The 23,405-nt window shown below is 46.9% G+C and overlaps 1 protein-coding gene and 1 long non-coding RNA gene across 5 annotated transcripts in view; one reads left to right on the top strand and one right to left on the bottom strand.

Annotated features, from left to right (window-relative positions):
* PROSER2 (proline and serine rich 2) overlaps positions 1-23,405 on the top strand; it is a 40,240-nt gene that overhangs the window by 7,931 nt on the left and 8,904 nt on the right. For all 4 annotated transcript variants that reach the window (XM_038530135.1, XM_038530133.1, XM_038530134.1 and 1 more), the window contains one exon: positions 13,874-14,092. In XM_038530135.1, the coding sequence (XP_038386063.1) occupies positions 13,955-14,092 (138 nt within the window). In that variant the 5' untranslated portion in view covers positions 13,874-13,954. The remainder of the gene's footprint in view (positions 1-13,873; positions 14,093-23,405) is intronic.
* On the bottom strand, positions 114-23,052 carry LOC119870153. The gene is made up of 3 exons (XR_005355304.1): positions 21,532-23,052; positions 750-878; positions 114-163 (listed from the first exon to the last, which is right to left on the bottom strand). It is a non-coding gene; the product is annotated as an uncharacterized LOC119870153 (long non-coding RNA).

Raw genomic sequence — 23,405 nt, 5'->3', positions numbered from 1 at the left:
TTTCGGGATCCCTGGGTGGCGCAGCGGTTTGGCGCCTGCCTTTGGCCCAGGGCACGATCCTGGAGACCCGGGATCGAATCCCACGTCGGGCTCCCGGTGCATGGAGCCTGCTTCTCCCTCTGCCTGTGTCTCTGCCTCTCTCTCTCTCTCTCTCTGTGTGTGACTATCATAAATAAAATAATAATAATAAAAATTAAAAAAAAAAAAAAAAAAAGAAATCCAATTTCCACATCTTCTGTTCAGTGATAGGAAACGGATAACAGGAGACTTCTTTCCTTAGGGCCTGTTAGCCCAGCCTCGCTAGGTGAGGCCTCTGCTGTGAACTTGTTTGCTTACGTGTGGGTGCATCATTTACTCTCATGTGCTTTGTGGCCCTAAGTAAATTACCATCTCCTATAAATAGCTGAAACTATTCACAATTGAGACAATCTTGGTTTTTGACATCGTTCAGAAAGAGCTTTTCAAAAGAAAAAAAAAAGTCTAAATGAAAGCATGGTAATTGTTCTGGGGAAGTAAAATTACTAGCCTTTAAAATGTGTAATTGTATTTAATACCCTTGAGTGCCAGTTAGAGTTTAAGGTCCTAAATTCTTACAGAAGACATTTCAGTGGTAAGGTGGGGGGGGAAAACCCAATCAGAGAAAAAACAAAAAGTCATGTATAAGGGATGCTAAACCATTGGCTGCATTAACATTTTAAAATTCCAGAACAAAACTAAGTTTCAAACTCCCAGCACCAACCAGTTCCTACCTGAAAAGGACTTTCCTCTGATCTTCAGGGCTGGGGTCCAGTTGTCATTTTCCAGTTGGCTCAGTGAGTGTTTTTTGGAAGCTTTCTTGCCTTTCCAAGGTTTTTGTTTTCTTGACGTTGAGAAAGAGCCTACAATAAAGAATAGTCACTACATATTTATTTTACTTCAGCTGTTTGTTAGAGGCTTACTTTTTAAGTTAATCTTGGGCATGGATTACACCCATAGATGTACACATGCATGCATTTACACTGATATTTATTACATGTTAATATTGGGAAGCATTACCGGTTTGGTGCGTCTGATGTATTTATTGGGGCTGAGTTTTTAATAGATCATAATTTGTGAAGCTAAGTGAAGCATCTCCTCCATGACTGTATTTAATGTGACTTCCCCTGTGTGCCCCATTTGCCCTTGATTGAAATATATTGGTTGTGAGAGTAATTTCTTCTAAATTTGACTGCTTTGGTCTATGGCTATGATAGGGGGATAAAGGATGGTCACCCCAGTGAAATTAGTGTGTTTGACAGGACTCATATATGTTGAAGCTTTTCTTTTAGATCAAAGGTCTATTGGAAGGATACTCTAATTTAAAAGATAATAATAAGATGGTTTTAAAATTTAAATGTTGCTAAGTACTGAAGAGTCCGTCTCTGTTTTGTGACAAATGTTTTCCAAAGTCCTGTGGCTATATTGGAAAAAAAGAGAGAGAGAGAGAGAGAGAGAGAGAGAGCTCTGCCCACAAGGAGCTTGCAGTCTAATTGAAGAAAAACGATTCCTTGCAGGGTTTTAATGTTCTGAGGCGACTGGCTTGCATCAGAGTGACAAAGATTGTGGGATGTCGTCCACCAGTGGTGAAATAGACCCCATAGTGGTGAAGGAGTGAGTGGATAGGTCAGTGATGAGCAACATCAGGAAGCAAGATTTGAGGTTTGGTTGAGTTTTTGAGCGAGGCTTTGGAGGAGAGCCACAGGGGAGGCCGTCAACACCCGGCCCATGATTACGCAGAGTATTAAGCAGACCAGGCTGGATAAAAGGGTTTATATTGTGGAAAACAGGCTGGAAGAGATACGGTGAGGCGGGGTTCTAGAGACACCTTAATGCCCTGTGTTCTTACAGATAGGAGGACCTTTGGCAGTAAAACTGGGGAGACAGAAACTGTGCCAGCTCTCCCAGGCCTGTGGTAGCACAAGTAACCCTGGATCTTGAGAAGCTTCTTTCTGTCCTGGCGATTCACTGGTGAATGTCGGACTCTGTATTCATTTTGTTATTTTTTTTAAGTTTTTATTTATTTATTTGAAAGAGAGAGTACGTGTGTGTGAGCGAGAGGGAGAATCTGAAGCAGACTCCGCACCGAGCACAGAACCTCTGACGTGGGACTCAATCCCACAACCGCAAGATCAGGACCTGAGCTGAAACCAAGAGTCGGATGCTTAATCAACTGAGCCACCCAGGCGCCACTTACTTATTTATTTATTTATTTATTTATTTATTTATTTATTTATTTTATTTTATTTTATTTTATTTTATTTATTTATTCATGAGAGACAGAGAGAGAGAGAGAGAAGCAGAGACACAGAGGGAGAAGTAGGCCCCATGTAGGGAGCCCGATGTGGGACTCAATCCCGGGACTCCCGGATCATGCCGTGGGCCGAAGGTGGCACCAAACCACTGAGCCACCCAGAGATCCCCATATTTGTTTTATTTTTAACATGAGTTTTCAGAGTAAAAAACTTGGAAGACAACATGTGGGACCAACAGCTACTGTCCCCCCCACCCTGCCCCAGACCCGCAGTGCACACGGCATCTCTGTGTGCGTCCGTGCAGCCCCTGTGCCGCTTGTGCAGGGGGAACGGGAACCCAGAGCCGTTCTCAGAACCATCACCTGTTCTGGGACACCCGCTGTGAAGTCATTTTTATGGACTTAATCTGGTAAATTATCTTTAGGGGAGAAGTGAAATGGTGCATTTAGTCTAAGAATTTTGTTAAAGCCCTAATTAAGTTGAATAATAGAAAAGAAAATGTAAGTATTCAGTTTCCTTCTCAATTATGGATTGGGTTAATAAAACAATAGAACGGGCCCCTGCTTGGCTCAGTCGGTGAACATGTGACTCTTCATCTTGCATTTGAGTGTGAGCCCCACCGTGGGGGTAGAGAGGTTACTTAAAAGTAAAATCTTAGAAAAGAGTCGGTGTCATTCATAGCTTCGTCTTCTAGTTAATTTCATGTTATAAAGAACCCATTAATTTTTTATAGACTTTTTAATTTAATTTTGTAAAAAGGTTTTATTTGAGAGAGAGATAGAGAGAGACCACAGCAGGAGGAGGGGCAGAGGGAGAGGGAGATGCAGACTCCCCACTGAGCAGGGAGCCTGACGTGAGGCTCAAACCCAGGACCCCAGAATCATGACCTGAGCTGAAGGCAGGCGCTTAACCCACTGAGCCACCCAGGCACTCCTAACCATAGGGATTAACACAGACCCAGATAGAAATGATAAAAGTAGGACTCCTGCCTTTTTGTTTGAGTAAATCAGAACAAAGTGCCTATCACATGCATTAGTGTTCACATGAATGAATGTTGTCAGGAGCTACTAGCATTAAGGCCGACAAAGGCTATTTTGTGTTTACTGCTTATTTCATGTAGGAGTGTGTACATTCCGGTGAAAATGGCTGTTCTCTTTATTTTCACCCACTGCTTAACCATATGAAAAAGCCCATTCATGATAATGAGCTTGTAGTGACTCAGAAACCACTCCCACTATGAAACGGCTTCATTTTTAATGTTCTTGAAGGTCCAAAAAAAAAAAAAAAAAACCCTACTACAACCCCTACCTTTGAAAGTGGCTTGGCTGTTAAATTGTCATATTGGGATTGCTCAGGATATAACTTTAAGATTTTATTTATTCATTCATGAGACACACACACACAGAGAGAGAGGCAGAGACACAGACAGAGGGAGAAGCAGGCTCCATGCAGGGAGCCCAATGCGGGACTCGATCCCAGGAGTCCGGGATCACGACCTGAGCCGAAGGCCGATGCTCAACCTTTGAGCCATCCAGGCGTCCCCAGGATAGAGCTTTAAAGAGAATTCCTTTGCTAGGATTGTTTTCCTACTTTTTGGAACAAGTCTTCACAGAACTCCTGTGGATGGAAGTGGGAGAGACTGGGCTGATGGAACAGTGGGACTCAGGTGCGGAGTGATCCTGCTCCTGTTATTCACAGGTGTGCACACTCACCCTCCTGCACAGCCTGGTGTTTCTCAGATAATTTCTACCCCTTTCCCAGCTCAGCTGTGCTTCTGCTGACTGAATCTTAGCGCTGTTGCCAAATGGTGGGACCTAGACAAAGAGTGAGGATCTGTAAACAACAGGTCCCGGAGTTCTGCATCCTAGGGCCCAACCTGGGTGTTTTCTTTCATAAAGAGTTTACCTTGGCAATGAGCTGGAGCAGGTCTCTTTTTAAAGTGTCACCGAGGCACGCTAAGCAAACATTAGTTCTACATCGCTCGGTGACACGGGTCATTTCTCCATTCACGAGCAGATCGAGCAGAGGCAGGGATCACCCTCGTGATTTTGTTTAGCTTGTCTGCAGGGCATCGAACCCCCGACAGGTAGGATTCCCTTCTCCCCCACCTAGGAGGTACAAAGCCCAACAGCTGAACGTGAGGGAACTTACTGTTATTTGTCCCAGCTTAGATTCTTCAGTAAACTGGGTCAGCCGTTCCCTGGTGAAGTTCAGGCTAAATTGTGACCTGGGCAAAGTTTATCTTTGTGGTTTCTCCTTCCTTTGAAAGTGCTTCCCTCCTACATTGCCCTGGGTTTTCTTTTTTTTTTTTTTAATAAGCATTTTTTTTAATTTATTTATTCAGAGAGAGAGAGAGAGAGAGAGACTGAGAGGCAGAGACACAGGCAGAGGGAGAAGCGGGCTCCATGCAGGGAGCCTGACGCGGGACTCGATCCTGGGTCTCCAGGATCAGACCCTGGGCTGCAGGCAGCGCTAAACCGCTGCACCACAGGGGGTGCCCCGCCCTGGGTTTTCTAAATGACATAGGTCTTTTCTTCCCTCATAAATTCCAAACGCGTCTGGATTCTGCATCACCTCTTTTGGTGCTGGACCTTGCAGACATTTCCCAGGTGATGGAATGATCTGATAAATCATGAATCTACAAACCTCCAGCTCATCTACCTTTTCTGTTTTTTCCTGATAAATCATGAATCTACAAACCTCTAGCTCATCTACCTTTTCTGTTTTTTCCTGATAAATCATGGATCTACAAACCTCCAGCTCATCTACCTTTTCTGTTTCTTCCGTCAAAGGAGATAGGTACACGAAGGAAACAAGAAGATATTGTCCAGGAGCACCTGGGTGGCTCAGTCAGTTAAGTATCTGCCTTTGGCTCAGGTCATGATTCCAGAGTCCTGGAACGGTGCTCCCTCCCTCCTCCTCAACGGAGACTGCTTCTCCCTCTCCCTCTGCCTGCTGCTCCCCCTGCTTATGCACATGTGCTCTCTCTGTCAAATAAATAAATCTTTTTAAAAAAAAGTTAAAAAAAAACGATATCACCCAGCAAATGGGGCAGACCAGGTGTGTACTCTAGGACACTCATGTTGTGCCCTCCCATCCCAGCCACTGGCATGTGTTCCTGGATATGGATATAAAATACAGTGGTGTGGGTGTATTACATTTAAATAAATGGAATTGTGCTAACAATCTGATTATAATTTTTCATTCAAAATATTTTAGGACCTATCCATGCCACTGTCCAGTTGATTGCTTCTGACTGAGGCATTAAGCACAGCCAGACTGCTCCATGGAGAGGTCGTATGAATTTCACACTCTCAACAGTGAGTGGTACACAAAGGTTCCTGTTTCCCCACATTTTTGCTGGCATTTGTTATTTTTTAGTTGTCTAATTTTTGCCAATCCTGTAGGTATAAGCTAATGTCTTATGGTAGGTCTAGCTTGTACTTCTTTTGTTTACCAGCAACATTGAATGCCTCTCACATACTTCTTAGTCACTTGGGTTTCCTCTCATTGAACTGCTTAATCATATTCCTTGTTTGTGCTTCTTTCTGATGAGTTTCCTGTCTTGTTCCTGTTGGTGTACAAGAATTGTTTTTTGTATATTCTAGCTAGCAGTTTCTTTTGTGAGACCGTAAAATGTCTTTCCACCAGCCTACCTCTTTTTCTGTTAATGTGGCCTAGAGTGCCTTCCATTTTTACATAGATTCTTTGCAATTTTCGCCTTAGGATTTGTGGTGTTTTGAATCCTAATGGACAGAAATATCAATGGAGCAGAATAGGAAATTCCGAAATAGAACCTACCACATTAGCAGAAGATAACATTTAGTACTTCAAAACAGTGGAGAAGATGAATTTTTCAATTCTTGGTATTTGAGTTACTGCCATTTTGAATAGCCATTTGGGCTTGGGGATGGGGAAATAGATCCTTCCACACTTCACACAAAGATACATTCAAGTTGGATCAGATATTAAAATATGAAAACTGAAACCATAAAAATGCTAAGAAGAAAATATGAGAAGTATTTCATTTATATCCTTTGAATAGGAAAGGCCTATTTAAAAATTTTAAAGTAGGTTCCATGCTCAGCATGGAGCCGAGCCCATTGTGGGGCTTGAATTCAGGACCGTGAGATCAAGACCTGAGCTGAGACCAACAGTCAGATGCTTAACTGACTCAGCCATCCAGGTGCCCCAGGAAAGGCCTTTCTAAGTTTGCAAAATCCATAAACCAAAAGACTGATGAAGTCAACTATATTAAAATTAAAAAATTCTCAAACTACAAATTAAGAAAACATTTTTGTCATGTGTATCAAACAATTTCTGGGCTTTCTGGTCTGTTCCATGGGTGTATCTGAATTACTATTACTTTATAATGACTCTGGAAGCTTGATGAGGCCAGTTCCTCCAGCTTCTTTAGGACTTTGCTGGTTGTTCTTAGCTCTTTGTTCTTCCCAATGCATTTTTCTCCTTTTTTTTTTTAAGCCCCTAAGAAGTTTAAAACCCAGCCTGTTGGATTTCCCACAAAACAACCCTATTGTGATTTTGATTGCTCCATTGGCTGCATGGTCCAACAGAACTTACTAGGATGATGGAAATTTTCCATTAATTAATGCTTAAAATGTGGCTAGTGCAGCTGAGGAACTGAATCTTTCAATTTAATTTTAATTAGTTTAAATTTAAGTAACCACATATGGCTAGAGTTTATTGGACAACCCACATCTATAGCTTCAGAGCAATTCAATTTTAGGAGAATAGCTTGTCTTAATAATATTGACTCTTCCAGTCCTGAATGTGGTATCTCTTAGTTCCTTACTGACTTTCAGTAACCTTTTATTATTTGCATTTTTTTTGCAAATCTAAGTAATATAATACATATACATAGGTATACGTTATGCTGTTTTATTTTATGCAATTTTAAGTTTTTGTTATTGTTTATAGTTTAGTTGTTTGTGGCTAGCAAATAGAAATTGACTTTTTTGTATATTGATTTATATCCAGCAACTTTGTAAAAATCAGTTGTTGATTCTAATAATTTATGAGATTCTTGGAGTTTTCTACAAAGACCATAACTATGCATAAATACTAATGTTTTGTTTCTTCCTTTTCAATCCTTATGCATTTTTTTCTTCTCTTATATGTAGGGTAGGACTTAAATACAGTATATTATAGAGGACAGCAGCGGTGGTAATGAGAATAGTTTGTAATATTTTGTCAGTAAGTGTGATGTTTGCTGTAATTTTTATTGGATATTTTTATTGGGTTAAAAGAAGTTCTCCCCTCATCCTGTGTGAAGTTTATTTAAAAATTGTGCCTAATATTAAATTCACCCAGTGCTTCAGTATATTAAATCATCTGTTTACCCCATCCACTTGAGTTTTTAAATTGCTATTAAAAAAAATTTTTTTAAGTTCAATTTGGTTCTTTTTCAAGTTACCCTGGTCATTTTTTTATGACCAGACAGTTACCTTCTGCAAGGAAGAGAGAGTCATAGAGATATTTTTCATACAGCATTCAGCATGTGAAATAGTCTCAATAGAACAGGCAGGCCTCCTTTTCTCCTCCAGCAGACTCTGGAAATGAGAGTTTCTTCAGGAGGCTTGTAACTTCTCTTTTCCCCTTAGCTAATCAGTAGGCCTCTCCAACTCTTAAAAACAAAACAAGGGGCACCTGGGTGGCTCAGTGGTTGCCCCGGGGTCCTGGGATCGAGTCCCACGTCAGGCTCCCCACAGGGAACCTGCTTCTCCCTCTGCCTCTGCCTCTCTCTGTGTCTCTCATGAATAAATAAATAAAATATTTTAAAAAATATATAGGTAAACAAAACCAGTGACTCAAAATACCTTTCTCCAACCCAGTTATACCTGTAGCAACTGCCTTTTTATCTTTCCCATCACACCTTAACTTTTTTTTTTAAGTTTTTATTTTATTTCATTTTTTTTTAAAGTAGGCTTCATGCCTATTGTGGGCCCCAGCCCAGAACTTGAACTCATGACCCTTAGATCAAGACCTGAGCTGAAATCAAAAGTCAGCTACTTCCCTAACTGAGCCACCCAGGCATTCCTTAAGTTTGTATTTTAATTCCAGGTAGTTAATGAACAGTGTCATATTAGTTTCAGGTGTGCAATTTAGTGATTCAACATGCAAAACCTGGTGCTCATCACAAGCCCGTGCTCCTTCCTCCCCGTCACCTGTTTCACCCTTCCCACCCTCTCAACACCCCATCTTCTAAAACGACTCGCTAGGTACCCCACTCCTCCCATCCACGCCTTGGCCCACCGTGGGGGCTTTGGGTCATGTCTACTGCTGGGTCCTTGTAAGGTCACCTCCGCTGGGGAGGTCACTGGACAATGTTTATTTAGCCTTTACTCAGTTGCGGCTTTTGGTGGCCAGGGTTCCCGTCTCTTTTGTTCTTGAAACACACTCCCGCCCTGCCCGTTAGTCATGAAAATTTCACAGTCCTTTCTCTCTCATCTCTCACATTCTTCTGTTCCAACTTTACGGCCACAGTAGTTTCCAGGTCTTTATCGTCTCTCATGTGAACTGGTAACAGCTGGATAGCTGCTCGGATTGTCTCCTGAACCCGACTGGATGGTGAGTATGCGCCGCACTCAACGACAGAAAAGATCATTCGTGCAGGTGCAGGTGTTGTCTTTACCCTCACCTCCTGGCTGTCCCTTCTCCCTCCCCGCGGGTAGCCGCTGCGAGTACTTTTTAATTTTATTTTATTTTATTTATTCATGAGAGACACACAGAGAGAGGCAGAGACACAGAGGGAGAAGCAGACTGTGCCCCAGTGGAGAGCCGTGGTGGCACGGCCCCATGCGGGGAGCCCCACGTGGGACCCAAACCCCAGAATCTGGGATCATGCTCTGGGCCAAAGGCAGGCGCTCAACCACTGAGCCACCCGGGTGTCCCTGCGACCACATTTCTGTCTGTCCTTCCAGAGAGACTCTGCACACAGGAGCACGAACATAGGTATTTTCTCATTTCTTGCCTTATACAAGTGGAGGCAGATGCAACTCTGGTCTTGCCCTTGCTCTTCCCACACACGGAACGTGTCCTGGAAACCACTCAGCTGCCCCTGCCCCAGCTTGTTGTAAACAGTGTGTGAGGGGCGCCCGGGTGACTCGGGTTGAGCATCTGCCTTTGGCCCAGGGTGTGATCCTGGGGTCCTAGGATCGAGTCCCGCATCGCACTTCCTTTAGGGCGCCTGCTTCCCTCTGCCTGTGTCTCTGCCTCTCTCTCTGTCTCTGTGAATAAATCTTTTTTTTAAAGAACCAACAAATTATTTTTTAAAAATAAGCAATGCAAGGTATTCAGTTATAATTACTTCCAGCTCTGCTGCGGGTCCACCCTGCAGAGTGGTGCCAGACTTACCCGTGTGAGCCGCACGTGCCACCACGGCTCTCCACTGGGGCACAGTCTCTTCGCCCTGGTCACCTTGCCCTCTGTTGGCACTTCCCTCCGCGCCTTTCCCGCTCCTTTCGTCCTGTGCTCCAGCTAAGTTGAGTGCTCAGCACCCAGCACCCCTGCAGCCACGTGTGGGGCCGCGCGTTTGCTGATTCTTTTCCTTCTGTTCGGGATGCACATCGTCATGGGTTTGACCGACTGTTTCCTGAAATCTCAAACATCTCAGGGGGGCTTGGCCTTGCTGTCACCGTCTGTGAAGTCTCTGACCACCACCAGGAGGACTGGCACCCCTTGCTCTGAGCTCCCGTGGTCCCCGTAAGGCACTGAGTGGGGCCCCTGCTGTGAGCAGAACTGTGTGCGGTGCCTTTAAGAAATACACCTGCTCAGGCTTTACCCCCGTCCACGTGTTCAGTAGGCCGGATACCTTACCGAATTAAGAACCGGTGCCCACATCAGGTTCCTCTGACTCACGTGTGGTTGCCTGGCACCTGGAATCTGGTCCAGGTGAGATAGGAAAACAGCAAATATCTGAAGAATGTGCTTGGCCTAGAAAGGAAGCGAGGCCTCAAAGTGAAGCGTGTATTGATGGGTAGGAACAGAGGTGGCGTGGGGTGACGGCGAAGGCCACTTCATGCTGGATACGTCTGGGTCATTCTAGATCTTTCTGGAATGCACGAGGAAGACGAAGAAAAAGAGCCGCCTTCCTCTGTTGGCTGCAGGGCACTCACTTGGGGGGGGGGGGAGTCACTTGCCTGACTCCCACAGCCCCAGCAGCCCCAGGAGCCCTCCAGCCCCATAGCTGCTGTTCTTCCCACCTGCCGTGCTCACCAGGTGTAGATTTACTGAGACCGTAGATCATCTGTGGCCTTGTCTTCCTTGTCTCTGCTCAACTGATAAATTAGACCCTTCCAAACAAGGAGGTTACTAGTAAATGATGAGGAAATAAACACAGGAAGGGTAAGAAAATAAACAGAAAGTGAGCACGGCTTGGGGGCGCCTGGGTGGCTCAGTCAGTTAAGCGTCCGACTCTTGATTTCAGCTCAGGTCATGGTCTCAGGGTCCTGGGATCGAGCCCCACATCGGGTTCTGCACTGATTGTGGCACCTGCTTGAGATTCTCCGTCTCCCTCGCCCTCTGCCCCTTCCCCTGCTTGCTCTCTCTCTTGAAATAAAGTTTAAAAAAAAAAGTGGACAGAGGCTCAAATTTCTGCTCCTGGTGTCAGGCTTGTTGGGACTTCTTGGTGAGGCTGGTTCTGCCCTCGGGTAAGAAGTCAGCTTCTTCACCTGTGGGGCTAATCTCTTAACCCAACGGGTGAACCCGTGATTGGACAAGGATCCTAAATATTTTAGGATAGTAATGACCATCCCAGCAAGGGGCCACTGCCTTTCAGCTCAAAGGGTTACAAAAGGAGGGACACCCCAGGGAGGCTCAGTTGGTTTGTGCACCGGACTCTTGATTTCCACTCAGGGTCATGAGATCGAGCCCCACCTTAGGCTCTGAGCTCAGCACAAAGTCTGCTTGAGATTGTCTCTCCCTCCCATGCTCATGCTGTCTCCTAGGAGTGGGGGAGTCCCTCCTGTCCAACCTGTCTGCCCTGCTCTCTTCCCAGTGCAGACCAGGAAAGAAGGCCGCTTCCTTTCCCTTCTGTTTCAGAAGACTCCTCTCTCCACAGGGGACCACATGCGATTCCATATTTTTAGTTCCCAGGGAAGTAGGAGTAGGGAGATGTCTTAGGAGATCACAGAGGAGGGTGCCTGGGTGGCTCAGTCGGTGAAGTGTCTGCCTTCGGCTCAGGTCATGATCCTGGGGGCCTGGGATGGAGCCCCGCATCGGCCCCCTGCTCAGCAGGGAGCCTGCTTCTCCCTCTGCCTCTGTGCGCCCCCCCCACTTGTGCTCTCTTTCTCTCAAATAAATAAATAAATAAACTCTTAAAAAAGAGAGAGAGAGAGATCACAGAAGATTGGCACCTTGAACCTGTGAAGGATTTCAGATCAAGGTTTGCACTTTCTCCCCAGCAACCTCTGCCTTCTGGAGAATTCTGGTCAGCTTCCTCATATTCTTTTAAGACAGCAATTTGTAAAAGTCTAAATGTTACAGTTTTACGGTGTCCGAATAACTTTTAAAATTGCAGTAACACAAGAAAAAAGGTGTGTTCTCCAACGTGCTGGGAAGGTAGCGCCCTCCAGCCGAACTGTGAACACCTCAGAGCGCTGCTCCTACGCACAGGCCTGTTGCACAATTCCAGGCCCTTCCCAAAGACAGGGCACTTCCGCTGAGTTCCTGCCTCGCGTGGGGCTAATCAGCATCTCACCGCCCCATCCTCACCCCCCTGTTGTGTTGGGGGAAGACTGACTGCCCCGCATCTCCATCCTTTCCTGGGACCGGTGACTTAGTTCAGGAATGAGAGTCGGTGGGTCTTTTCTAGATTTCCCACCCACCTCACCCAGGCCCCCGACACTCACAGTCCCAGGGATGTGACATGTTATTGGTTACGTAAGACAGTTTAAATAAAGTCTGTGCCTTGTTTAGGCTTGCTTCCTATTAAACAAATTTTAAAGCCTTTAACGTTTTCTGGGGCGCTTGGATGGCTCAGTTGGTTAAAGCGTCCAACTCTTGATTTCAGCTCATGGCATGATCTCAGGGTCCCGGGATCCAGTCCTGCGTCAGGCTCTTTGCTTAGCAGGGAGTCTGCTTCTCCTGTTCCCTCTGCCCCCCACTCCCTGCTTGAACTCTCTCTCTCTCCCTTAAATAAATCTTAAAAAAAAAAAAAAAACTTAAAATTTTCTGAAGTCTTTTTTTTAACCATTTAGAATAATGGCAACTTCCAAAAAGCATATCTAAGCTCAAAATCTTCTGTTTCCTAGCCTTGCTCTTAAATTGCTTGTTAACTTGGGCTGATTCACCCAAAAAATGAAGAGAAGCCAGGCGAGGAATAGTTTCCTTTTTAAGCTGTTCTCACACCTTCAGGATTTCCCTAAGGAGATCTCACAGTAATTTTTGAAGTTTTAAATGGCAAAGTCCACCCAGAGGTATTCAGTACTGATTGGACTTTCTCCACAGATGTTTGTTTCTGTTAAAAATGGATGCACATGCAAGCGTGCACACACACACACACACACACACACACACACACACTTGTGCCTATGGTTATCTGAGCTCACATGCCCCGCAGAATTCTTACAGGGGCTCATAAGACCACCTGGCAGTATTTTCAGTTTAGGAATGAATGACGTGGGCTCATATCTCTCCACTGGCCCTAAAGCTCCACAAGAGGCTTATTCCCTTATTCCCTATTAATCTTGTTTGGTCTTCTAGAAGGTTTTGTTGAACTCCATTGTCCATTGTTCAGAGACTGAGCTGAATTTCCTGCTAAAAGAGAGTGTGAAACCAAGGGGCTGGTAGGGGAAATTTCGCTGTCTTTATTCCCGAAAGTAAAAATATGAACTTCCTTGTAGTATTAACTTACGGTACCTTCGTATCTTATGTAGAAATTGCAAGAGCATCACGGCCCCCAGAGAGTCTAGAGTCTCAGAGATGTCACCCAGACTTCCATTCGCAATTTGCTAGCTCTTGTCACCTCACTCAGCTCTGAACTGCACCGAAGCTGGAAGAGGAACCATAATTCTCTGGTGTCTGAGGTAGAAGAGACTAGAATCAATAAAGAGCCTGGGGAAATCCTGTATCTGAGTGGGAAAGAGCATGAGAGTACAGGTCCTCAGGGCAAAGGAGGGAACAAGAACCTTATCCTATCCATGTTTCAGCAAGAAAGTAACTGTTACTATGTCCCATTTTTCCCTAAAAATGATTCACCTTGGGACACCTGGGTGGCCCAGTGGTCGAGCGTCTGCCTTTTACTAAGGTCGTGATCCCGGGGTCCTGGGGTCGAGTCCCACATTGGGCTCCCCGCAGAGAGCCTGCTTCTCCCTCTACCTGTGTCTCTGCCACTCTCTTTGTCTATCATGAATAAATAATCAATCAATCAATCTTTAAAAAAATGATTCACATTTCCATGATGGAAAGGGGTATAAAGAAGAGATGAAAATGAGCAAACAGGTTGATCTAGGGGCTCCTGCTTCTCTTCATCTTGACAGCTGAGGCTGCCAATCGAGGTGACCTCTGACCCACACGGAGGCCTTCATTTCAGGGGACCTGGCATTCACTGTGTAGACTCTAACCCCTATGCTTGGTTTCTCCAGACGCAGTGGCTACTTGAGAATGGCACCCTGGCCCCTTCCCCGCCTCCTGTGACCGGGCCAGCGGCCGGGGCGTCTGTGGGGATGCCTGTAAACCGCCAGCAGTCGGACTCTTCGGACATGGACTCGGATGTGTCCCCCAGCTGCGGGCTCAGCGACCTGAGCAGAGGGGACAGCCTGGGGAGTCGAAGCAGCAGCTCCCGCTCTAGGAGTTTGACTTTGGTGAGTGACCGTCTTCTCCGATGCTCCGGCTGGGTGATTTTTGCGCCAGGCCCCTCCCTAGTGAGGAATATCTCACAACATCCTCTTGGGTTCACTAGCTTGACATCTCGGCACACTTCCTTTGCAAAGTGGCATTTTATTTGGAATCATCTTAAGGTCTGCCCAGATGCGGAGCACTCCACTGGGCAGCAAAGGGAATCTCACGCTGCAGCCAGTAACCTGGCTGCTGAGCCCCCCAAGGAAACCATGCCCCTGAAGGCCCTAACACACCAGCTGGGGCCTGCTACCTTTCAGCTCAAAGGACTGAAAAGAGGGGAGCCTGGGTGGTTCAGTTGGTTTGTGCATCGGATTCTTGATTTTTGCTCAGATCATGATCTCGGGGTCGTGAGATCGAGCCCCACCTTGGGCTCAGCACAAAGTCTGCTTTAGATTCTCTCTCCCTTTCCCTCTGCCCCTCCCCCCACTCATGCTCTCCAAATAAATTAATTAAATCTTTAAAAAAAAAAAAAAAAGAGTTGGAGGGCACCTGAGTGGCTCAGCAGTTTAGTCCCTTCCTTCGGCCCAGGGCATGATCCTGGGGTCCTGGGATCAAGTCCCATGTCAAGCTCCCTGTATGGAGCCTGCTTCTCTTTCTGCCTATGTCTCTGCCTCTCTCTCTTTGTGTCTCTCATAAATAAATGAATAAAATCTTTATTGTTTTTTATTTATTCATGAGAGACACAGAGAGAGAGAGAAAGGGGCAGAGGCACAGGCAGAGGGAGAAGCAGGCTCCATGCAGGGAGCCCGACGCGGGACTCAATCCTGGGTCTCCAGGATCACACCCTAGGCTGAAGGCGGTGCTAAACCACTGAGCCACCCGGGCTGCCCGAATAAAATCTTTAAAAAAAGAACTCTTTCCCCAGGATGACTGTAAGGACGAGCTGGCCAGCACACAATGTGGCCTTACTAATGCCAGCCTCTTTGGCTAAGGCCCTCCTTGCTACCAGGTTGTGTGGGATCCTGCTTCATCCGGTTGTTGCTTCTTCTTGGATCCATGCTCTCTCTGTTTTGTATCTCGGTCTCATCAGTAGTCTGAGTTTTTCCTTCGGCCCCTAACAATGACACAGAAAGGGAGAACACCCGTGCGTCTCGTGCCCTTCCTATCCTGGCACCTGGCTTTGGAGTGAACACCCAGGATGCCTGTCCTCCACGGGTCTTTTCTCCCTGGTATGTCCTGAAGTGGTCCTGCCCTGTGTGCGACTCCTCCTTGTTCCCCCACAGCACCCATCCTTGCACCCAGTGGAGCATAATTGTGGGAAGGACACTGCAGATTCTCCTGTCAGAAAGTGCACGATGAAATTGTATTTCCAAGATGTGTGTGTGCGTGCGACTGCAAAATCCTGCCGCGTACCTCCGCTTGGCTACCTCTTTCTCGGAAGACACATCCCAGTCCTGTTCTAGCATCTTCTACTTAGACCTCTGCTCGTTTCCAAGCATTTCTCTTTCTGGAAGATCATCGAGCCAATGTTAGCTGTCATCTGTGTCCTCGCACAATTGTGGATTCTCCTTAGAGCAAACTGGCAGGCTGGGAAAACTTGGCATTTTAATTAGGAACTGAACTTTTCTCAACAACCATGCAGCACTTGACTTTTACGAAGCACTGTCTTAGCCGCCGGCCCCTTTCACCAGTGAACTAGCTACACCATTAAAAATCATGTGAACTTTTGGGGAGTCTAAATGCGGAGAGGGGCTTTGTGTGTTTTTATTCTAAGTCACAGGACTTTTTCTGACTCATCTTTTTGGAATGAGACTCAGCCATAGTAGTTGTGCCACTTGCTTCCCTGTAATCCCTGACCTCATGAAAAGAATAGTCAGTGACAGTGTTTTTAGGCTTCTTGATTGTTTGGTGTTGGAAGTGCCTCTTGGAAAGCTCTTTAAATAAGAGATGACCTAGTTCTGACTTAGGGAAGCATTTCTTTTAAGCAACGGTTATTATTTTCTTTTAAAGATTTTATTTCTTTGAGAGAGAGAGAGAGAGAGAGCATGAGTGGTGGGAGGAGGAGAGGCAGAGGGAGAACCAGGCTCCCCATGAGCAGGGAGCCTGATGCGGGGCTGGATTCTAGGGCCCTGGGATCATGACCTGAGCGGAAGGCAGATGCTTCACTGACTAAGCCCGGGTGCCCCAAAGCAAGGGTTATTTTGTTTAAGATTATTTATTTATTCATGAGAGACACGGGGTGGGGAGGGGCAGAGGGAGAAGCAGGCTCCATGCAGGGAGCCCGATGTGGGACTCCATCCCGGGTCTCCAGGATCATCCCCTGGGCCGAAGGCGGCGCTAAACCGCTGAGCCACCAGGGCTGCCCAGCAAGGGTTATTTTTAAAACAAGATAAAACATTAATGCCTGATGTTAAATGAGAGTATCCGAAAGTTTTCAACCACTAGTTGGAAGGGTTGCCTGGGGTATAACGGATCTTTACTCTATGGAAACGTTTCTCTTGAGCCAGCACAAGCTAAAAATGGAAATAGCGGCTTAAGTAGGGTGGTTCTAGCCCCCCACATGGTCGCTGTGATGACCAGGGCTGTTCTAAGAGGGCAGAGGATGCGGTCTTTATCAGGAAGAGGCTGGTTGTATTTGTATCTGTACTTTGTTTCTCTTGTAAGGAATTTTTCCTCTGAACACTTTTAATGAAAGGCAGAGCTAAAACGAGAACAGAACGGCCAAATCCTGAAATCTTGAGTAAGAGGATACCTTTGGAACTTTTTTTTTTTCCCTTTGCAACCTAAGAAGGACGGTTTCAGTGCAACACAAGGCAGCACATCTTTACAAAGTGGGTGGAGTGGTTCTGGAACTAACTACCTCGGTCAGTGATGCGGATTCAGAATAAAAGTTTCTAGAAGATTCTGGAGATGTTCATAAGTGGTCGCTGTTTAAGGGGACTGAGGAAGCTTAGGTTGTAGGGTCACCTATATTCATGACCCCTCCGGGCTGGGATCTGGAGCACGCATCTCACAGGACGCCCAGGGCTGCCTCCTGGTCCTGCGCTTGGGTGCCGCTGCCACAGCTGGGCCTGCAGCCTGCAGGTGCCCTGGAGCTCCCTCTAGAAGAGAAGGTGACCGCCTGGCGGAAAAGTGAGGGAAACTCTTGACACCCGCTGCTCTGAAGGGGCTTGGTAAGGCACAGGCTTCTGTGAGCGTGGCTTGGGAGCGCCCTGACTCCCCAGGCGTACCTCCTGTTCATCTTTACCTCTGACTTGGGCCAAACCAGCGATCCAGATTTCAATCCCGAGTGTTCGGAGGTTGACTCTGCAGTGGCCCATCCGCCCCCCTCGCTGAGCTAACAAACATCGCGGCCCCAGAGTCACATAACAAGTCTGCGGTCAGACAGCAGTTGTCAGCTCCTGATTACCCCCTTCCTTCCGCGGAGCCTCCGGGTGCCTTTTGGCCTCACCCCTTGTCAAGGAGCAGGAGGGCAGGGCGAGCAGGGGTGGCCTGCGTGGCTGGGTCAGGCGAGGTCTGGCTCCTGGGCAGCGATCGGACACGGCAGGGCCTGGAGGATCTCCAGGAGAGGAAGCAGAACGGCGGAGAGGAAGGAGAAGCCGCCTGGGTCAGCCGGGACCCCGACTTCCCTCCCATCCTGGCTCCTTACCCTCCGGAGCCCAAAACTTACGCCAAAGCTTAAATGGCTTTTAGGGCAGTTCCATTCAATGAACCTTTAATAAACACCTACGCGCAGGAACTGGTGGGAGAGGTCAACACGGTTTTCATCTTTCCAGGAACCCACAGCTGGGTGGCAAGAGTGAAGCTTGGGGACAGCGTGACCTGCTCACGAGGGACCTGGGGTAGGGGGTGCTCAGTGCCAGTCTTGCAAGGCGGTTCCATATGGAACTTTCTAAAACTGCCAGCTGAGGGGTGTTCAGGGCAGCCGGGAGTGCGGCGGTGACCCCTGGAAGCCACGGCTCTAGATGCGTAATCACAGCGGTGCGCACTGCCGGCCCTCTCTGGTTTGTGTGTCTCTTTTCCAGCCAGAAGTATAGGTTTCGGTCCCAGTGCAAAGTCACCATGGTGACTTGCCAACTGGAACCACAATGAAGCCCTTGCCGCCCCCTGTGGTCTCTCTGGGGGGGCCTGGCCAGGTCGGCACAGCCCTTGAGGCCACGTAGGGAGCTCCACAGAGGCTGACGTGGGCGGGTTGCACCCCCAGCCCCTGCTCGGCCTCAGCTGCGGGGCGAGGGGACACTCAAAGCCATGCTCAGGTGCCTGGAAGGTCATTTGGGTGTGTGGGCAAAGCAAACGGGGACAGCAGATCACACTCTGCCAAAGCAAAATACTCTAGGCTGCCGACCCCAGAGGCTGGCATCCAAGAGGTCTTGGTTCATCTCAAGAGTATTTTTAGCCACTGTAATCTTGTGATGACTTTTTTTTTTTTTGGTTCTAGACTAGAGATGAGCTCTACAAGGTCTTTTTTCTCTCTCACAAGGAGCTGCCACATTGTCTTAGTTGGCAGTTAAGCCACATTTCTTTATTTTATTTTTAAAAAATATTTATTTATTTGTTTATTTATTTGTGAGAGAGCGCACAGCAGGGGAGTGGGGAGGAACAGGAGAGAGACAAGCAGACCTCTGAACCTAGAGCCTGACACAGGACTCGATCCCACGACCCTGAGCTCATGACCCAAACCAAAACCAACAGTTGATTGCTCAACTAACTGAGCCACTCAGGCAGGCCAAGCCAAATTTCAGGGGCACCTGGGTGGCCCAGTCCATTAAGCATCTCACTCTTGGTTTTCGCTCAGGTCATGATCTCAGGGTCCTGAGACTGAGCACCACATCAGGCTCCATGCTGAGCGTGGAACCTGCTTGGGATTCTCCTTCTCTCTCTGCACCTCTCCCCACTTGCACGTGCACTCTCCCTCTCTGTCTCTAAAGTAATAAATGAATTTGAAAAGAAAGAAGAAAGAAAGAAAGAAAGAAAGAGAGAGAGAGAGAGAGAGAGAGAAAGAAAGAAAGAGAGAGAGAGAGAGAGAGAGAGAGAGAGAGAAAGAAAGAAAGAAAGAAAGAAAGAAAGAAAGAAAGAAAGAAGAAAAAACTTAAGAAATTGATTAACTCAGCACTTTTTTAGTCTATTATGAGTTTATTTTACTATGAGTATTTTAAGCTTCCTCAACTTTTTTGCTTAGCCAAACAAAGGTCATTTTCCTCTCTGCATTTCTGCTGACGTGAAAACCTGTCCCAAATCTGGACTCCCACAGGCATATCTAGGACTGTTGACCTTTAGAACTGTTGGTAGCATTCATTATAACAGTCTGTCATCCAGGGGTGACTGGATGGCTCAGTGGGTTGAGCATCGACTCTTGATTTGGGCTTAGCTCAGGTCATGGTCTTGGGGTTGTGAAATCAAGCCCTCTGTTAAGCTTGGAGAGTTTGCTTGAGATTCTCCCTGCCCCTCTTCCCCTCCCTCATATATCAGATAGTGCACCTGTTTCAGGTACGCCCATCAGGGGTTTTTAGTAGAGTTGTGCAGTCACCATCACAATCACACTTAGAACATTTCCACCAGCCCCAAAGAAACCCCACACCTACCAGTGATCACCCCCCGTTTCCCCCGATTCACTTACTTCCTGGCCCCACAGATTTGCCTCTTCCCCCAGGCCCACGTCTTCATCTCTCCAAGGGAGACAGCATGAGCATCCCCGGGGGCCCTGAATATGCTGCTCCCCTGCCCTTGGCGCTGGGGCTTTTGTCAACTTCTGCTTTCTTTCCTCTCTCAGGTGTAGGCACAGAGGCATTCCTGTGGAGGGCAGCTTCTGGTTTGGGGAATTAGGCAGCCTGCGGAGCCCACAGCTTTTTTTGGGTCCTGCCTCTTAGGTCAGCGTGCAAGGCTGGGCCAAGCATGGAGAAGGTGTGTAGGGATATGCACCAGTCTCATGGCCTCTAACTCCAGGGAGAGACCTCACATGGATTGGGGATGCAAGAATCTGAGGCCTCTCATCTTGAATAAGTATGGCCTTAGAAACAGAAATGACGGGCAGCCCCAGTGGCACAGCGGTTTAGCGCCGCCTGCAGCCCAGGGCGTGATCCTGGAGACCCGGGTTCGAGTCCCATGTCAGGCTCCCTGCGTGGAGCCTGCTTCTCCCTCTGCCTGGGTCTCTGCCTCTCTCTGTGTGTCTCTCTTGAATAAATAAATAAAATCTTAAAAAAAGAAAGAAAGAAGAAAGAAAGAAAGAAGAAGAAGAAAGAAAAAAGAAGAGAAAGAAAAAAAAAGGAAGAAGGAAGAATGACAGGAAGGAGGAAGGCAGGAAGGGAAGTCCTGCAGACACAGAATCACTCCCCCACCTCCATCCCCCAAAATCCCAAGACAAGAAAAGAAAGAAAGAAAGAAAGAAAGGAAGAAAGAAAGGAAGGAAGAAAGAAACAGAAATGAGTAGGGATGGCTGGGTGGCTCAGTGATTGAGCGTCTGCCTTCGATTCAGGCCGTGACCCCAGGGTCCTGGAATCAAGGTCCCTGCAGGGAGCCTGCTTCTCTCTCTGCCTGTGTCTCTGCCTCTTTCTCTGTGTCTCTCATGAATAAATAAAATCTTAAAGAAGAAGAAACAGAAATAAGTAGAACAAAACAAGATGCAAGATCAGACAAGTTCTAGTCTTGGCCACTCTACTGCGTCATTGTATGACCCTCGGGATCATTCCATTGCCCCCGAACCCGGCGTTTACATCCCCCAGTGAGAGCTGATTGATCTGCATGCTGTGTCTTGCAGCCTGAGGGTCCTACAGTCTGTCCTAGAACACAAAATGGTTGTGTAGGAGCTGGCCTTTCGAAGCCCGTTTTCCAAATGAAAACATTGGGATTTCTTGCTTTGAAGTTGGATTAGATCCATGAGGGTTATATGCCCTGTTCAGACTCTCTGCCCCTCACTCACTTTGAGAAGTTGGCGTGTGTCTTAAGCCTGAAAGTCTGTTACAGGCCAGTTGCCTGTTTGATTCTACTCCCTGTGCACACGACTGAAGTAGAGTATTAAAAAATCTTGTGCATGGTCCCACTGAATCACTGAGTTGGAAAGGCAAAGTGGGAGGAAGAGGGTAGAGAGCATTCATTTATTTCCCCCAACATTTTGTTTGGTTATGCTTGTTATCGTTATCACGTCATCCTAGCAACATCTGTGACGGTTGTAATTATTAACTACAGGGACCTTTGTTATGCTAAGAGCCTTAATGATTTTTAGATTTGCAAGTTTTTTCCCCCCGTTGAATCACTGAGCTGTGGTCGGGTGGGTCTGAGAAGGCGGAAGAATGGATGCCAAATGGATGGGGGGACAGGATGGCCTGGCAAGGATAAGGTGTGTGGAGAGAAGACGAGGCAGGAAGGCCCTGCACCATCCATGGTGACCCTCCAGATGATCCCACCATGTGAAACTCTGGGAAAGTCACGAAACGAATGATGTCCCTGGATTTCGTATGCAGCTTACCTGTTCTGGTTGTCAGAGGGACAAAGCAGCCATACATGGTGGAGAGGCAGCTGACATTCTGGTCACAGTGACAAGGCAGCCTGTGAGCTCTGTGGGTGGTTCCGGGAGACAGGGGGAGGCGCACCGGCTGCATGAGGCTCCTAGGTGTGAAGTCTGGAGAGCCGGAAAGCTGGATGATGAATGACTGTAGTAGAGAATTTTAAATGAGGGGCTGATTCTACGTTTAAAATCTCTCTGAAGCCCCGCCTCCTCCTCTCTATTCCCATCACCCCGGCTCTCGTTTAGTTGACCTTGAAGTCTCATCCAGATTGCTTCCCACATTCCATATTTCCCATGCGATAGCCCATGTCATCTCTCAGACACAGAACTACCTAACCCCGTGTCCCTTTGTTCTTGACTCTCATCCACTTCTCTCAGATTATTGACAGGTATCGTTTCCTCGCCAGAATGTTCCAGGTCAGACCCCTGCCCCCAAGAGTGTGGACTGACACCTATTTCCTTAGCACCCTGCAGTCACCGTGTTGGAGCCATTTCCAGACTCTGAAGTAACTACCTGTTTTCTTATCTTTTTTTTTTCCTGTTTTCTTATCTAAAGCCCTCATGAGATGGTCAACGACACAGTAAGAACATCATTCACGCAATTATATTTACATTGCCTGATGCTTAGGGGATGCTTAAATATTTGAATGTCTGATTCAGTAGATGCTATGGAATAGGCTGGAGGTGTGGTGACATGAAGGATAGACAAGACAGAGCTACGCAGAGACGGGCACTGCTGACATGAAAGCCGGCAGAGGAGATGGCGAGTGGTTTGATGTGATTGGAGTATAGAGCAAGAGTTGGCCAACCACGGCCTGTAGGCCAACTCTGGCCCCCCGTCTGTTTTTGTAAATAAAGATTTATTGTAAGAAAGCTCTTCTTGTTCATGACCACACTGTCTATAACCTTCATACTACGTGGAGAGTTGAGTAGTTACCACCGTAAAGCCTGCAAAGCCCAAATCTTTTACCCTCAGCCCCTTACAGAAAAAGTTACCACCCGTGGAATAGAGGAGAAAGGGGAGAGTAGTAGGAGACGAAATGGGAAAGGTTAGGTAGGGCTGGATCCTGGAATTCTCTGAATAAAGTATAAATTCCTCAGTCACATGCCCTGTAGACGACCATACTGGCTTTTTAAAAAACCCATTTCTCTTTCCCTTGGTCCGGTGCTCAATAGAAAGTACTCAGTCATGAACACGTTGTGCTCATTTTCCCTCACACTAGCCTGCCCCTCCTCTAATGCCCCTCACGCCGACCCTGTTCTTAGAGGGGGTATTGAGGTTCTCAGGGACTTGTACAGGGCTAGGTATGTGGACTGATAAAATTACACAGCTCTGGTTAATGTGAATGTGCTCTAATTGCAGCTGGAGAAAAAGTATTCTTAAACTCAGTCTTTCCTCCACGCCCCACCCCCAAAATCTCAGGAAAGGTGGAGCAAAAAGATAAGCTATGAACTAAAATTAAAATCTTAGGGCATATTGTTTCAAAAGTTGACATTTTAAAAAGAAAGGTATACAAAACCTGATCTCAGGGCACCGGGGTGGCTCAGTAAGTTAAGCACCTGTGTTCGGCTCAGGTCCTGACCTCGGGGTCCTGGGATCGAGCCCCACGTTGGGCTCCCTGCTCAGCAGGGAGTCTGCTTCTCCCTCTGCCCTGCCCCTCTGCCTCACTCGTTTTCTCTCTCTCTCTCTAATAAATAAATAAATAACATCTTAAAAAAAATAAAACCTGATGTCAAAGAGAGGAAACCTACAGGCCAAATCTTTCTTGTGAATATGGATATAGAAATTGTAAACAAAATATTAGCAAATCAAATTCAGTGATGTCTAAGAACAA

The sequence above is a fragment of the Canis lupus genome, chromosome 2, assembly GCF_011100685.1.
Source record: "Canis lupus familiaris isolate Mischka breed German Shepherd chromosome 2, alternate assembly UU_Cfam_GSD_1.0, whole genome shotgun sequence".
Taxonomy (NCBI): domain Eukaryota; kingdom Metazoa; phylum Chordata; class Mammalia; order Carnivora; family Canidae; genus Canis; species Canis lupus.
Note: the sequence above shows the minus strand (reverse complement) of the source record. Positions and strands in the feature narration are given on the sequence as shown.